The 17,182-nt window shown below is 38.3% G+C and overlaps 1 protein-coding gene across 2 annotated transcripts; it reads right to left on the reverse strand.

Annotated features, from left to right (window-relative positions):
• Positions 1-773: 773 nt before the first annotated feature.
• LOC106884184 (actin-related protein 2/3 complex subunit 3-A-like) lies at positions 774-16,745 on the reverse strand. Of its 2 annotated transcripts, XM_089346290.1 has the most exons (8): positions 16,387-16,535; positions 10,915-11,235; positions 9,037-9,130; positions 8,608-8,690; positions 7,985-8,053; positions 6,197-6,323; positions 4,609-4,703; positions 774-3,731 (listed from the first exon to the last, which is right to left on the reverse strand). In XM_089346290.1, the coding sequence occupies exons 3-8, from the start codon at positions 9,086-9,088 to the stop codon at positions 3,669-3,671; spliced, it is 489 nt and encodes a 162-aa protein (XP_089202416.1). In that variant the 5' UTR covers positions 9,089-9,130; positions 10,915-11,235; positions 16,387-16,535; the 3' UTR covers positions 774-3,668. The 2 variants fall into 2 exon arrangements, with proteins under 2 accessions (XP_089202416.1, XP_089202415.1); XM_089346289.1 differs by lacking the exon at positions 10,915-11,235 and having other exon boundaries at positions 16,387-16,745.
• Positions 16,746-17,182: the final 437 nt, after the last annotated feature.

The raw sequence follows: 17,182 nt of genomic DNA on the forward strand, positions 1-17,182 counted from the left end.
AATTGTTCCTATGTATGGCAACTTTTGGAACACCCTGTATATACGTATGTATATGTTCCCCCTTCAATCCTGTCCCTTGTTTTCTTTCTGTCGCTCTCTGTCCCTCTTTCTCCTCTGTCAATTAGCAGGAGGGTGGGACACAGAGAATTTAGGACCGGTTAATTATGCAACCGGTGTGAAAAAAGGAGAGAAAGAAAGAAATTCTCTGTGTCCCACTATCTTATTTCTTTATTGCCCACAAGGGGCTAAACATAGAGGGGACAAACAAACGGATTAAGTCGATTACATCGACCCCAGTGCGTAACTGGTACTTAATTCATCGACCTCGAAAGGATGAAAGGCAAAGTCGACCTCGGCGGAACTTGAACTCAGAATGTAACGGCAGATGAAATACCGCTATGCATTTCACCTGGTGTGCTAATGTTTCTGTCGACTCGCCACTATCTTGCAAACTGCTTTCCAACCCTTCAGGATACCTTCTAAGCGTTACTCACCATACTGTCTTTCTCGCCCTGAGGATACATTTTGCTTGTTTCTCATTTATTTCATCTTTGTCCATCAATTCACTTTCGTATGTCCACTTTGTACTGTTTTGTTTGCTCTCGGCCCTATATTCTCCGCAACTTTTGTGGGCACCACCAGCATGAGAAGTCCTCAGTCTTATCATTCATGGTGCAAAACCGAGTACTACCACTTGGTTCATAACTGATGAAAAATTAGGAACCTTTTGTGTGTGTCTCCCGTCCAGTTGTTTATTCAGTAGACATTATACGTTTTTATTACAAGTTGTTTGTTTATTTATAACACATTTTTTCATTTAAGTAACAGAATGCAATGCACCCTGCTTTTTATTAGCATACATTTTCAGTTACATACATAATATTTCAAGATAGGAGAGTATTGTAGTTCGCTTGAAGCATTGTGTATTGTTTGTTAAGAATAAAAGTTTAGAATGGTACAACAATGCACTATAGAACAAAAAATGGACTATATACCTGTTGTAATTTGGTTATCTATAGTCCAATGATATTTCGGAATTACAATTCCTTCTTCAGATCTTCTTAGCTGGAGTCTCTGCTAAGAAGAGACTCCAGCTGAGAAGATATTGTAATTCCGAAATATCATCGGACTATAGATAACCAAATTGTTGTTGTTGGCACTCCATCGCTTACGATGTCGAGGGTTACAGTTGATCCGATCAATGGAACAGCCTGCTCGTGAAATTAACGTGCAAGTGGCTGAGCACTCCACAGACACGTGTACCTTTAACGTAGTTCTCAGGGATATTCAGCGTGACACAGAGTGTGACAAGGCTGACCCTTTGAATTACAGGTACAACAGAAACAGGAAGGAAGAGTGAGAGAAAGTTGCGGTGAAAGAGTACAGCAGGGTTCGCCACCATCCCCTGCCAGAGCCTCGTGGAGCTTTAGGTGTTTTCGCTCAATAAACACTCACAACGCCTGGTCTGGGGATCGAAACCGCGATCCTATGACCGCAAGTCCACTGCCCTAACCAATGGGCCATTGCGCCTCCAGATAACCAAATTACAACAGGTATATAGTCCATTTTTTGTTCTATAGTGCATTGTTGTACCAGTCTAAACTTTTTATTCTTTATAATATTTCACATATAATATTTGACATGCTCTGTTGCAAAGTGAAGGTTTGAATTAACAACCTTTTTAATTTACTGAGTGAATATATATCATTGAGTCTATAAGTATATATATGTATGTATGTTTATGCATGTGTTTATGTGTGTAGCTGTGTGTATATAATTGTATATATATATAATTGTATGCATATCTGTTGCAGAGTGAACGTTTGAATAAACAACCTTTTTAATTTACTGAGTGAATATATATCATTGAGTCTATAAGTATATATATGTATGTATGTTTATGCACGTGTTTATGTGTGTAGCTGTGTGTATATAATTGTATATATATAATTGTATGCATATCTGTTGCAGAGTGAAGGTTTGAATTAACAACCTTTTTAATTTACTGAGTGAATATATCATTGAGTCTATAAGTATATATATGTATGTATGTTTATGCACATGTTTATGTGTGTAGCTGTGTGTATATAATTGTATATATATAATTGTATGCATATCTGTTGCAGAGTGAAGGTTTGAATAAACAACCTTTTTAATTTACTGAGTGAATATATCATTGAGTCTATAAGTATATATATATATGTATGTTTATGCACGTGTTTATGTGTGTAGCTGTGTGTATATACTTGTATATATATAATTGTATGCATATCTGTTGCAGAGTGAAGGTTTGAATAAACAACCTTTTTAATTTACTGAGTGAATATATCATTGAGTCTATAAGTATATATATGTATGTATGTTTATGCACGTGTTTATGTGTGTAGCTGTGTGTATATAATTGTATATATATAATTGTATGCATATCTGTTGCAAAGTGAAGGTTTGAATTAACAACCTTTTTAATTTACTGAGTGAATATATCATTGAGTCTATAAGTATATATATGTATGTATGTTTATGCACGTGTTTATGTGTGTAGCTGTGTGTATATAATTGTATATATATATAATTGTATGCATATCTGTTGCAGAGTGAAGGTTTGAATTAACAACCTTTTTAATTTACTGAGTGAATATATCATTGAGTCTATAAGTATATATATGTATGTATGTATGTTTATGCACGTGTTTATGTGTGTAGCTGTGTGTATATAATTGTATATATATAATTGTATGCATATCTGTTGCAAAGTGAAGGTTTGAATAAACAACCTTTTTAATTTACTGAGTGAATATATCATTGAGTCTATAAGTATATATATGTATGTATGTTTATGCACGTGTTTATGTGTGTAGCTGTGTGTATATAATTGTATATATATAATTGTATGCATATCTGTTGCAAAGTGAAGGTTTGAATTAACAACCTTTTTAATTTACTGAGTGAATATATCATTGAGTCTATAAGTATATATATGTATGTATGTTTATGCACGTGTTTATGTGTGTAGCTGTGTGTATATAATTGTATATATATAATTGTATGCATATCTGTTGCAAAGTGAAGGTTTGAATTAACAACCTTTTTAATTTACTGAGTGAATATATCATTGAGTCTATAAGTATATATATGTATGTATGTTTATGTGTGTAGCTGTGTGCATATACTTGTATATATATAATTGTATGCATATCTGTATTTGAGCTTAAATACAAGACATGAAAATGTAAATGGATCTACCAAAGGCTTTTGTGGCAGTCACATCTCAGAAAAATATTGGGTTGTCCGGAAAGTTTTTGCTGATTTATACCATGCTTTTTTCATTGGCAGAAATTACCTTTCGACTTAATTGCTTCGAAACCATGTCAATTCTGGGGAGAGGGTATTTTCAAGTTGAAGGGAAAGATGGAGACGCATTGTGCAACAAAAGGGTTCATATTTGGTTGGTTAGAAATATAATGGCAAGTATTTATTGACCTTTTTGTTTCCTTTAAAAAAAAATCGGCATGAACTTTCCGGACAACCCAATATATTAGAAGCAGGAAAGAAAGTCTTCAAATAGGGATCTAATAGAAAGTAATAACCAGAGCAGGGAGCTAGGAATAAGAGTCCTCCTCTACTCATTTCACTGTTTTAGTGGTGTGATTGTTGTTGGTGTCATTGTCCTAGTGGCCTGGGGCTGCAAGGCTTTTGTCCATGAACTTCCGTTTTGCAAAGCACAACCACCACTGAAAATAGAAATCGTCATAATGATAATGATAATAATAATAATAATAATAATAATAATAATAATAATAATAATAATAATAATGATAATAATAATAATAATGATAATAATAACAATAATAATAATGATAATAATAATAATAATAATAATAATAATGATAATGATAATGATAATAATAATAATAATAATAATAATAATCCCTTCTACTAAAGGCACAAGGCCTGAAAATTTGGGGGAGGGAACTAGTGAATTACATCAACCCCAGTGTGTAACCGGTACTTAATTAATTGACCCTGAAAGAATGAAAGGCAAAGTTGACCTCGGAGGAATTTGAACTCAGAACATAGTAATTGGGCAAAACACCGCTAAGCCTTGCATCCACTGTGCTCACAATTCTGTTAGTTCACTGCCTTATTGGTTTCAAATTTTGAACCCCAGTACGCAACTGGTATTTAATTTATTGACCCCCCCAAAAGGATGAAAGGCAAAGTCAAACTAGGCAGAATTTGAACCCAGAAAACGGCGAGCCGGCAGAATCATTAGCATGCCGGGTGAAATGCTTAGGCGATATTTCGTCTGCCACTATGTTCGGAGTTCAAATTCCACCTCTTTCACTACAGCCACTAGGCTAAGGAAAATTGCCTTGCCCTCCCGGTTAAAGGAGGTCGGCGGGTCAATATTCCCGATGGATTCAGCTGATTAGCCGGATCCGTCCTATGACCGTGAGTCCGCTGCCCTAACCACTGGGCCATTGCGCCTCCACGGATCTTGCACGTAAACAAGGTTTAATGTAAAAGGAAAAAATAAAAAAAAGAATAAAGGAGAGGGAGGAGGAAAATGGAAAAAAAAGGTGTCTCAAACAATGTCTGCCATCATACCTTGCTGGGTTTGTCAGACTGGCAATCGAAGACTTTATCGCACATCCTCAAACCGGTTTCTTGTCGAAGTTGCTGAAGATATTGGCGGAGAGTTTCTAGAAAGGTCGAAAGAAAAGAAAAACAAATAAAAAAGAAAGAAGAAAAACAGAAAAAAAAATGTTAATTACTCTTTACTCTTTTACTTGTTTCAGTCATTTGACTGTGGCCATGCTGGAGCACCGCCTTTAGTCGAGCAAATCGACCCCAGGACTTATTCTTTGTAAGCCTAGTACTTATTCTATCGGTCTCTTTTTGCCGAACCGATAAGTTACGGGGACCTCTACACACCAGCATCGGTTGTCAAGCGATATTGGGGGGGACAAATACACACATGCACATACATATATATATATATATATATATATATATATATATATATATACTGATAGAATAAGTACTAGGCTTACAAAGAATAAGTCCTGGAGTCGATTTGCTCGACTAAAAGGCGGTGCTCCAGCATGGCCACAGTCAAATGACTGAAATAAAAGAGTAATCTCCCTTGAATAAGTTTCTCATCAGATTCTACTTCAAGAGAAGTAAATTCTTAATTATTCAAGAAGCTTAGCGTTTCTCTTGGAAGTTTCTAGAATGTCTAGGGTGCCATTAATAAAAACAGCTTGCTTGCCCCGCTCTTTACTGAACTGTGCCCATGGCCAACACACTTCACTATACTGTGATCATGATCGAGTCACTTAACCGTTAATAGTCCAGTCTACATAGCTGTATGTAGGTACCAGAGAGCTACAGTGCACTGTACTGTATCTATGCCCAGCACACTTAACAGTCGCCTGTCCAGTCTATTTAATCATAAGAAATACCAGAGTTGCTTGGTTTACTAAACTAGACAAACATACACATACATTGAAGGAAAGTGAGAGAGAGACAAACATACAGAGATAACAATATGTGTGTTTGTGGAGAGATAGAAACAGACACACAAATAGAGACAAACAGAGATAAATGTATAACAAGTTGTTACTATCTTCAATGGCTAAAGCTTTAAATGGCATTGCTTCAGCAGGAGAAATATAGATTGACGTATAAACAGAGAGAGAGAGAGAGACATAGATAAAGTTATTGATTGGTATACAGACAGTAAGTGATAGATAAATAAATAGATAGACAGGTAAGCAGAGATAGACAGATAAACAGACAGATAGACAAACAGCTAGATAGATAGACAGACAAACAGCTAGACAGATAAACAAACAGTTAGATAGATAGTCAAACAGCTAGATAGATAGACACATAGACAGAAAAACTGCAAGATAGATAGATAGACAAACAGCTAGATAGATAGACAGACAGACAAACAGCTAGATAGATAGACAGATAGATAAACAGCGAGATAGATAGATAGACAGACAGACAAACAGCTAGATAGATAGACAGATAAACAGCTAGATAGATAGACAAACAACTAGATATATAAATAGACAGACAGACAAACAGCTAGATAAATAGACAGACAGACAGATAGAAATAGATCAACATACAAAAGGCAATTGATAGGCAGATACAACAGAGATAGATATAAAGATGATGTTACCGTCTTCGGTTCCAGGTGCTGGTTTACTGTACATAGCATTGAGTGGAAAACCACTTTCTCCAGGAACCGGATAATTCTTCAGTGCTAAAGTATACATTTCCTTCTGGGCTGCATTTTTGGAAGTGCACTACAATGGAATAACATTATATACCTTTACAGATGCAGCACAACATTGCCAGTGATTTGGACATGATTTTGAGCATCAAAAGTTATGACACCATGTCGTCATCATCATCATCATCATCGTCGTTTAACGTCCGCTTTCCATGCTAGCATGGGTTGGACGATTTGACTGAGGACTGGTGAAACCGGATGGCAACACCAGGCTCCAATCTGATTTGGCAGAGTTTCTACAGCTGGATGCCCTTCCTAACGCCAACCACTCCGAGAGTGTAGTAGGTGCTTATATATATATATATATATATAATCGTTTAACGTCCGCTTTCTATGCTAGCATGGGTTGGACGATTTAACTGAGGACTGGTGAAAACCAGATGGCAACACCAGGCTCCAATCTGATTTGGCAGAGTTTCTACAGCTGGATGCCCTTCCTAACGCCAACCACTCAGAGAGTGTAGTAGGTGCTTATATATATATATATATATATATATAATCGTTTAACGTCCGCTTTCTATGCTAGCATGGGTTGGACGATTTAACTGAGGACTGGTGAAAACCAGATGGCAACACCAGGCTCCAATCTGATTTGGCAGAGTTTCTACAGCTGGATGCCCTTCCTAACGCCAACCACTCAGAGAGTGTAGTAGGTGCTTATATATATATATATATATATATATAATCGTTTAACGTCCGCTTTCTATGCTAGCATGGGTTGGACGATTTAACTGAGGACTGGTGAAAACCAGATGGCAACACCAGGCTCCAGTCTGGTTTGGCAGAGTTTCTACAGCTGGATGCCCTTCCTAACGCCAACCACTCAGAGAGTGTAGTGGGTGCTTTTACGTGTCACCCGCACGAAGGCCAGTCAGGCGGTACTGGCAATGGCCACGCTCAAGATGGTGTATTTTATGAGCCACCTGCACAAGAGCCAGTCCAGGGGCACTGGCAACGATCTTGCTCGAAAATCCTACGAAGGCCAGTCAGGCGGTACTGGCAATGGCCACGCTCAAGATGGTGTATTTTATGAGCCACCTGCACAAGAGCCAGTCCAGGGGCACTGGCAACGATCTTGCTCGAAAATCCTACGAAGGCCAGTCAGGCGGTACTGGCAACAGCCACGTTTAACTCTTTAGCATTCGCATTTTTATGCTTATTTATTCACATTGTGTTAAATTATCATCATCATCATCATCATTTAACGTCTGCTTTCCATGCTAGCGTGGGTTGGACGATTTGACTGGGAACTGCCGAAGCGGATAGCTGCACCAGGCTCCAATTTGATCTGGCAGAGTTTCTACAGCTGGATGCCCTTCCTAACGCCAACCACTCAGAGAGTGTAGTGGGTGCTTTTTACGTGCTACTGGCATGAGGGCCAGTCCAGTGGTCATGCATTATCTCGTAGCGCTGAGATTTTGATGACGTGATTGTTTACTTTTAGGACGACATTGCAGGCTAGGTGTGAGAGACCAGAGCTAGCCAATTGGAGTAAAAAAAAAACAGAATATTTGGGTCAGATATGGCTGGGTAACCTTTTATCATCCAGATTATTCTATAAAATGTAATGATGATGAATCAGTTAAATATCTAACCAAATTACTAACTGATCATTTGTTTAACATGTTGGTTAATAGACAGAGAGGTAGGTAAGATGGTTGGTGTTCCACTTACTTTCTGCAGTTTCTTGAGACATTCTGTGATGTAAAGTGTAACATAGATTAATGTACGGTCACAATCGTTCTGAAAAGAGAAGAAAAAGAAACATTTAAGAACCGGTACTTATAATCTGGTACAAGATACCTTTAGCCGCCTAACACCTGGCAGAGAATCATTAGTCATCCTCCAACAAGATTGAGCACCATCCCACAGCTCCAAACAGACGCTACAGTGGGTTCAGACAAACATTCCATCATCCAAAAGCAAGGAGCCCCAATCTCAACCCATTGGATGTTTCTGTTTGGTCAGTTTTAGAGACGAGGTTCTCAAGTACTCCTCACGCTTTGCTTGATGCTCTGAAGGCAAAATTGTTCCAGGAATGAGCTTTGGTTCGAAATCGTATGTTCTGGTGGTCTCCCCACCAGCGATATAAACAAGAGTGCATTTTGCACCAAGGGCCAGTATGAAAGAGTGTCTCTCGTGGTATCTATGGAAGTATAGTCTGTTCTAACAGAACATTCCTGTTTAAATGGGGATAAATATTACCTCTTGGTATTAATACTGCTTATGTCACTAATAAATATTTCTTAACAAGGAGACACAAGGAAATAACAAATCAAGCACTGTCATATACTCACCTTTATTTCGAAGTTTCTGAAGAAGATATTGGCTTTGAAGAAATATATCGCTTCATCGATGATATCCTGTGTTGCTTCATCAGCTATAAGAAAGAAAGAGAGATAAGATATCATCATCATCATCGTTTAACGTCCGCTTTCCATGCTAGCATGGGTTGGACAATTTGACTGAGGAGTGGTGAAACCGGATGGCTGCACCAGGCTCCAATCTGATCTGGCAGAGTTTCTACAGCTGGATGCCCTTCCTAACGCCAACCAGCAACTAAAGTAGTGCAAGGAATGAATGATGATGGGTTTGTCCCTCCATCCCTTTTTTTTTTGAAAGATAATACTTACTTACTTATTTTATTTCATAAATGGGCCTTCACTACTTAATATAACCATACCACCAACACCACCACCACTGCCAAAACAAGATGTAAAACTTACTCTCTTTAGGGGCTGGTCCTTTGTACTGTGTCTTGATGGGGAGCAGAGCCATATTAGCCAGGCTCTTGTTCAGGCTGATACCAGAATGGTAGGCCTAAAAGAGAAATGATAATAATAAGAAGTGGAAGAAAAGCAATAAAGATCGTAAAGAAAGAGAAAGAAAAATAAACAGAATCATAAAGAAAGAGGAAGAAAAACAAAGAAAATACAATCCCCTTAAAGTTTGAAATAGGAAGAATTTGGGACATGTGAACAGTAAACGCCATGCCTATGATAATTCATTGGGAACATTGAGCCAAGATTTAGATAAATGGCTGAGGGAGATTGAAATAGAATGCCTGGTAGGGCTCCTACAGACAGTTTGCCTCTTAGGTCCTGCAACGATTATCAGGAGAGCCCTAAGCATTTTAAAAGACTGCTGAAAACTTGTGGATAACTAAGGTAAGAGGTACGTAACCTGCTACCCTCATAAATTCTTCCAGGAATAAGAGACCAAACCTGAGCAAACTAAAATAATAATAATAATAATAATAATAAATGCCTGAATGCAATACCAGGCGGTGGCTCTCATGGCTTCTGATCTTAACTGATTGGAAGTGTTATAATGTACATTGTTTTGTCTTGGTATAAAAGATGGCCTACAGCAAATATTCTGCTCAATACCACAGATTTGCTAATGCCCTGATGCAGTACCAGGCAGTGGCTCTCATGGCTTCTGATCTTAACTGATTGGAAGTGTTATAATGTACATTGTTTTGTCTTGGTATAAAAGATGGGCTACAGCCAATATACTGTGCAATACCACAGATTTGCTAATGCCCTGATGCAGTACCATGCAATGGCTCTCATGACTTCTGATCTTAATCGATTGGAAGTGTTATAATGTACATTGTTTTGTCTTGGTATAAAAGATGGGCTACAGCCAATATACTGTGCAATACCACAGATTTGCTAATGCCCTGATGCAGTACCAGGCAGTGGCTCTCATGGCTTCTGATCTTAACTGATTGGAAGTGTTATCATGTACATTGTTTTGTCTTGGTATGAAAGATGGCCTACAGCAAATATTCTGCTCAATACCACAGATTTGCTAATGCCCTGATGCAGTACCAGGCAATGGCTCTCATGGCTTCTGATCTTAACTGATTGGAAGTGTTATCATGTACATTGTTTTGTCTTGGCATAAAAGATGGGCTACAGCAAATATTCTGCTTAATACCACAGATTTGCTTGTCAGTTGTTTGACCACAACCAGTTGAGCATGTCCCTTGGTGGCTGACGATATGTGCATCTCTGATCACGAGCAGAAGTAGTGAGGGAGCATCATAGCCATGTGTTGAGAGGAATTCTTTGGGGTTTGAATAATTCACCTTTGGAAACATGGGTGTTTTGCTCAACATCCTTAAACGAACCTTATTCAGGGACCTTTTGAGCGGGATGGGCTACTCGACCTGAAGAAAATTCTAACTGGGCCCCACCTGCAAGGTCATGCGCAGTTTATCTTGATATGAGATCTCCATGTCGTGCACATATGGTTGTGATGCATGTGCCTGGTGTACCCTTATCGGACGGGTAGTCATGATGGGTATATTGGGCTTCGTATATTTTACCCCAGTGTCACTTTGATGGCATGCCATCCTTATAGTCACAAGACCTGAAACTTGGGGGAAAGGGATAGTCAATCACATTGCCCCCCCCTCCCCAGTACACAACTGGTACTTATTTAATCAACCCCTAAAGGATGAAAGGCAAAGTGGGATTTGAATTCAGAAAGGTAACGGCAGGTGAAATATTGCTGAGCAAACGCTCCAGTATGCTAACAATTTTGTCAGCTCACTACCTTAATAATAATAATAATAATAATAATAATAGTAGTACCTTAATATTAATAATACCACCTTAGGGAGCAATGGTGGGGGTGAGCGCAGGGAAATTGCACAGGCGAAAAGCTATGGAAAGAGACACCTTCATTTTCATTAGAAGCGCTGCACGAGGTTTCATTGTCTTCTTTGCCCTTTACGGCACGAATCGGGCGGAGCTTGTCTACGTTTGAAACACGACTTGATTTGTCGTCCTTTATCGTAGTGGGGTGAACAAAGAAGGGAACAGCTGTTCTCTTCAAGTTTGAATGCAAAATGTCAAAGTTTTAAACGAAAATTTCGCCCCTAAAAGCGAAAAATTCCGCCTAACTGACTAACTCTGCAAGAAATATACAAAAATATTACAAGATTTAAACAAATTTTCCAATAAAATTGGCCAACAACTTATGGGGCATCAGGAGACACGTCTGTCCACTTGCAAGACAATAATGATAATAATAATACTACCACCTTAAAAATAATAATAATAATAATAATAATAATAATTAATTCTTGTTTTATTGGCCACAACGGCTAATATAAATTAGAAACATGTAAGGACAAAGACAGGAAGGGATTCAAATTTTGCCACTTTTATGTAAGTTAAAATGGGGATTAAATTTAAAAAATGAGTTGTGAATATCTTCATAAGAATCAAAATAAATGGCGAGTGTGAAACACCTCACGCATGCGCGCGCACTGAGTAGCAGACATCAAATGAAACGGACGTGTGTATGTGTGTGCGAGAGAGAGAGAGAGAGAGAGAATGCCTCTCTCTCTCTCTCTCTCTCTATCACACACATCTTCTTATATCTTATCTTATCTTCTTATCTTATATATAAAATAGAGATGTGTGTGTATTCGCTGTTCACGCGAAAACGGCTTCACCAATTGCTTTCATACTTGTGATGCATAAATAATTTGACCTCAGACATATCTTAGGGCTGTTCATTTGATTTTTTTTTTTTTATTAAAAATTAAAAAATATTGTTTTATATTTATGATTCACTTCTTCCAAAAACTTTTTTCTCAAATGTCAACTTCTGGTACTGACGTAGCAACAATGAAAACGTGGTGAAATTTGAATTGTTAGAAGGATATCTAGATGTGATGACCAATCCCTTAATAAATATTATAATAACTAAGATGAATTATTACTCCCCCCCCCCCCCCCACACCACCACCACCACCACCATCATTATCAATGACTACAGCATGAAAAACTCTGCCATTGCTACCAACACCACCACCACCACCACTCTTTGTCCCACTTAAAAACAATAGGATGCAATTAAAAATGTCACCATTACCGCCACTACTACTACTACTACTACTACTACTACTAGCACAACCAGTAGTGTATAATGAACAAATTGATAGGACTATCACAAGGGGTATCTTGTTTTAGGTTTTTGTGTGTGTGTGAGAGAGAGAGAGAGAGAGAGTAAAGTTTATTTGCCAATGTAATGTGGCAGTCCTGGTTAGGACAAATGTTACTGCTATTTAGCCCCAGGAAAACATATTCCCCAGCTGGCTAGCAACGCACTAACCGCATCCTTATATTTTTTAACAAGGCAGCTTAGTATACCCACATCAACTCTAGTACTTGACTTCAGTGGAATCTGAGCTGAGAAACGTGAAAGGCAGAAAGAAATACCACTAAGCAAACACACACATACATATATTATGTATGTGTGTGTGTATATATATACATATACATATATAAATACATATGGTAAAGTAAATGTTGAAGTAAAGTAAATCACGTACGTAACAACTATAAAGCGTGAAACACGTGTACCGCGGAATCCTTTGTGTTCTGTTTTTATTTTTACATTTTTAATTTATATAAATACATACATACATATATACATACACACATATATACATACATACATACATACATACATACATATATATATATATATATACACACACACACACACACACACACAGGTGAAGTAATGTCAGTATGGTAAGAAGCTTGCTACCAAACTGCATGGCGCCTTGGGCGAACCAAAGCCTCATGAATAGATTTGGTAGACAGAAACTGAAAGAAGCCCATCTTATATATATATATATGTGTGTGTGTGTCTTTGTGTCTGCCCCCCCCCCCCCCATCACCTCTTGACAACTGATGTTAGTGTGTTTATGTCCCCGTATTTAGCACTCTGGCAAAGGTGATTGATAGAATAAGTACTAGGCTTAAAAAGAATATGTCCTAGGGGTTGATTTCTTTGGGCTAAAAAAAAACCTTTAAGGCGGTGCTCCAGTATGGCCGTAATCAAATGACTGAAACAAGCAATAGAATAAAAGAATATATATATATATATATATATATATATATATATGAGTGGACAAACGAAAGAAAGGGCACTCAATACATTTCTGACCATGCCAATACAAAAGCCACGCCTCTTTCTCAAAAATCGTCTTATACAGGTAAATTCTGACCTCTGTTTTATAACTATTTGCATTCATTTTGTAATTTTATGTTTTCATAATCTTTTCTTTTCATAAATTTTACTTTCTGTTTAAGGTGCCAAGCCATCACCACCATCATCAAATTCTACTCAGGATGTCAAGGCATTGCAAGAACAGTGCTGATGCATTTTGTCATGTCTGTGGTTCATTTACCACCGAAGCTCAGCAAAGTGACATCACAAGTGAAATCAAGAAGATTTACCAGTTATACTTTGGCTGCTCTCTCGGGGATCAAGATAAGAATTGGGCCCCCGCACATCATCTGCTCAGCTTGTTCATATGGACTAAGGCAGGGGTTTTCAAACTGTGGTCCCCGGACCACAGGGGGTCCGTGGACAGCAAATACTTTTTATGGGCAATTTGATCTTATATATGTTTTTTAATCGAAATCTTTTAATTGACAATAAACCTATTTGTTAAATACTGTTAAATAAATAAATGTAAAAATATATGATATTTTAAGGAAATATTCATGCATAAATTTCATAAGCGTTTATAAGGGGGTCCCTAAGGTAAAGCCTGAAATATAAAGGGGTCCGCAAGTCAAAAAGTTTGAAAACCCCTGGACTAAGGGATTGGCTAAATAAGAGGAAGAGAGCAACGCCGTTTGCAATACCTATGATATGGAGAGAGCCAAAGGATCATTTCATGGACTGTTATTACTGCAATGTTAATGTTTGTGGGTTTACTGTAAAGACCAAGCATAAGATTGTATATCCCAACTTGGAATCAGCAAGAAGACCAGTACCACACCACGATGAGGATCTTCCTATTCCAATACCACCAGAAAATGGCCTTCAGATGTCTGACGAAGATGTATTTGCTGAAGAAAATACTACTGCTGTGGAAGACACTGAAGTGGATGCAGGTTTCACGATTGAAAATGAAGACGTACCACAGAAATTTTCTCAAGAAGAGTTAAATGATTTAGTTAGAGACTTGTCATTGTCGAAGGATAAAGCTGAACTATTAGCATCTTGCCTACAAGAAAAGTGTCTGCTTAATAAAGGTGTTTGTATTACTCATTTCAGGAAGAGAAATAGGGATCTGACTTCATGCTTCTCTGTTGATGGACCACTTTCTTTCAGTAATAACACTGATGAGTTATTTCGCTGTTTGTTCCAAGAGCATGTTCCAGCTGAATGGCGCTTATTCATTGCCTCATCTAAGAGAAGCCTCAAGGCAGTACTACTACACAACGGCAATAAGAAACCATCCATTCCCATAGGACATTCAGTGCACATGAAGGAGTGTTATGAAAACATGCAACTACTCCTCAATGCCATAAAGTATACAAAGTACAGCTGAAAAATATGTGGAAACTTGGAAGGTGATTGGAATGTTGATGGGAATGCAATCTGGGTTCACGAAATATTGTTGCTTTTTATGCTTATGGGACAGTCATGCAAATAACAAGCACTATGTGCCATCAGAGTGGCCTTTGCGAAAATCATATGAGCCGGGAGTTTCTAGCGTCCAGAGCAAGCCACTTTTGAACCCAGAAAATGTTCTTCTTCCCCCTCTTCGCATAAAGCTTGGCCTCACGAAACAATTCGTGAAGACACTTACCAGGAAAAGCTCAAAATGTTTTGAAATATGTGAAGGCCAACTTTCCAAAAACCACAGAGGCAAAACTGAAGGAGGGCGTATTCATAGGTCCGCAGATAAAAGCACTCCTGGAGGACGACCTCTTCCTCACAGCCCTGGATGAGATTGAGCTTAAAGCCTGGGAATCCTTCAAATGGCTCTGTGAAAATTTCGTAGGCAACAAGAGATCTCAAGAGTTTAGAAATGGAGTGAAATGTCGTCTAGACTCCTACGCTGCAGACTACAGTTAGATGTTATTATACAGGGATGAACCTGATACAAAACACCATAGAAAGTCCAAATCACAAATATTTTAAGTTGTTATGCATCTGAGTGTATTCTAACTTATTTGTACACAATAATTTTAATTTTGTACAATAAAAAGCCATGAAATTATTGTATCTTGTATTCGATATACTTCATATAGACATGCTTTACGTGTCCTATAAGTTAAAACAACATGAAAATGTGACCTGATAGAGGAAATCGGACTTCAGATTCGTAATCAGCGTTAAAAATTAACTCATCAGATTAGAAAAAGTGAACCAGCCAATCAGATGATTAAAAAAAAAGTTACATTTTGTTGACCAGTGTAACATAATGAAAGAAATATGTAATCAATCAATCTATTCTCATTGAAATTTTATAAACAATTTTTTTTCAGAATCGGAGTCTTCATAGCCTAAAACGTGGGATTCTGTATAAAAATATATATATATTATAGGCGCAGGAGTGGCTCTGTGGTAAGTAGCTTGCTTACCAACCACATGGTTCCGGGATCAGTCCCACTGCGTGGCATCTTGGGCAAGTGTCTTCTACTATAGCCTCGGGTCGACCAAAGCCTTGTGAGACGGAAACTGAAAGAAGCCCGTCGTATATATGTGTATATATGTGTGTGTATATGTTTGTGTTTGTCCCCCCAACATCGCTTGACAACCGATGCTGGTGTGTTTACGTCCCCGTAACTAAGAGAGACCGATAGAATAAGTACCAGGCTTCCAAAGAATAAGTCCTGGGGTCGATTTGCTCGACTAAAGGCGGTGCTCCAGCATGGCCGCAGTCAAATAACTGAAACAAGTAAAAGAAAAAAAAAGAAAGAATATATATATAATCTGAAGTCCGATTTCTTCTATCAGGTCACATTTAAAAGAGTAAAAGATATAGGGGGGGGAGGGCTTCGCTTACATCTCCGCCATGTGTGCTATCTAGTAGAAAGAGAAATGAGAAAGTGAGCTACCCCCTCCTCTCACCATCCTACTACGGCGTCACCCTATCACTCCGCTTTGCACATGACAAAAATAATTCTAGGATACACCGTCTGAATATACAGACAAAATAAGTACGGGAGGAAGGTTTTCGAACATGGTTCTGAGAGATGAGGGCAGGCCTGAGGATTAAGCGACGATGATAATTTACTTACAGGCATTTTGTCTCGTCTGTCTTCCCCGATCAGGGTTTCAAAATTTAAAAAGGTTGTAGCCTAAAATAGGCGAGAGGTCAGGAAAAATCTGTATCGCTTCGAAAACGGGAAAAAAAAACAAGCGGTAGTGGAGTAAAAGGAGAGTGGCAGGAGGAGGAAAACGTATACAGTGTAGAGGGGAGGGTAGGGTAGGACAGTGGAATATTGAGGAGGCGTAGGAAGTGAAAGAAGGGAAGGACATATAGGAATATAGAGTGGGGGTGATGGGGATAGAGAAGATATAGTAAAGCTAGTGAGTGTGAAGAGGAAAAGAACGAGTAGCATTCATGGTGTGCACGCACACGCACACATGTACATACACTACGACTGTTTCTTCCTTTTCCTCTCTCTCACAATACTGTTGTCACTGCTTTACACTACGTTCTCTCAACCTCCCCTTCCTTCTCCTCTGCCTCTCGCTTATCCCCCAACCATTACCACAGAGAGCGAAAAAGAGGAAGTAAAAAGATAGAGAAAGAGAGAGATACATAGTTATGAGAGAAGAAAGAGTGGACAGATAGTCTACATAATAATCTACTTGTTCGTTCGCCTGATATACTTGAGTGAGAGAGGTGGCGTGGATTGAGTGAGAGGAATGGATGTTGCCGCAAATTTTTGTGTTCGATTCGTTTAATACACATTTTTTTACACCTATTAAATTTGCTTTTTTGTGGGGACCGGGTATTACAGAAAAAACATTAACCGTAATATATTGAAATGGAGGTGAAGTACAATTAGCAAAGCCAGATTAGTCACT

Source organism: Octopus bimaculoides, chromosome 30 (assembly GCF_046866305.1).
Source record: "Octopus bimaculoides isolate indiv1 chromosome 30, ASM4686630v1, whole genome shotgun sequence".
NCBI lineage: Eukaryota > Metazoa > Mollusca > Cephalopoda > Octopoda > Octopodidae > Octopus > Octopus bimaculoides.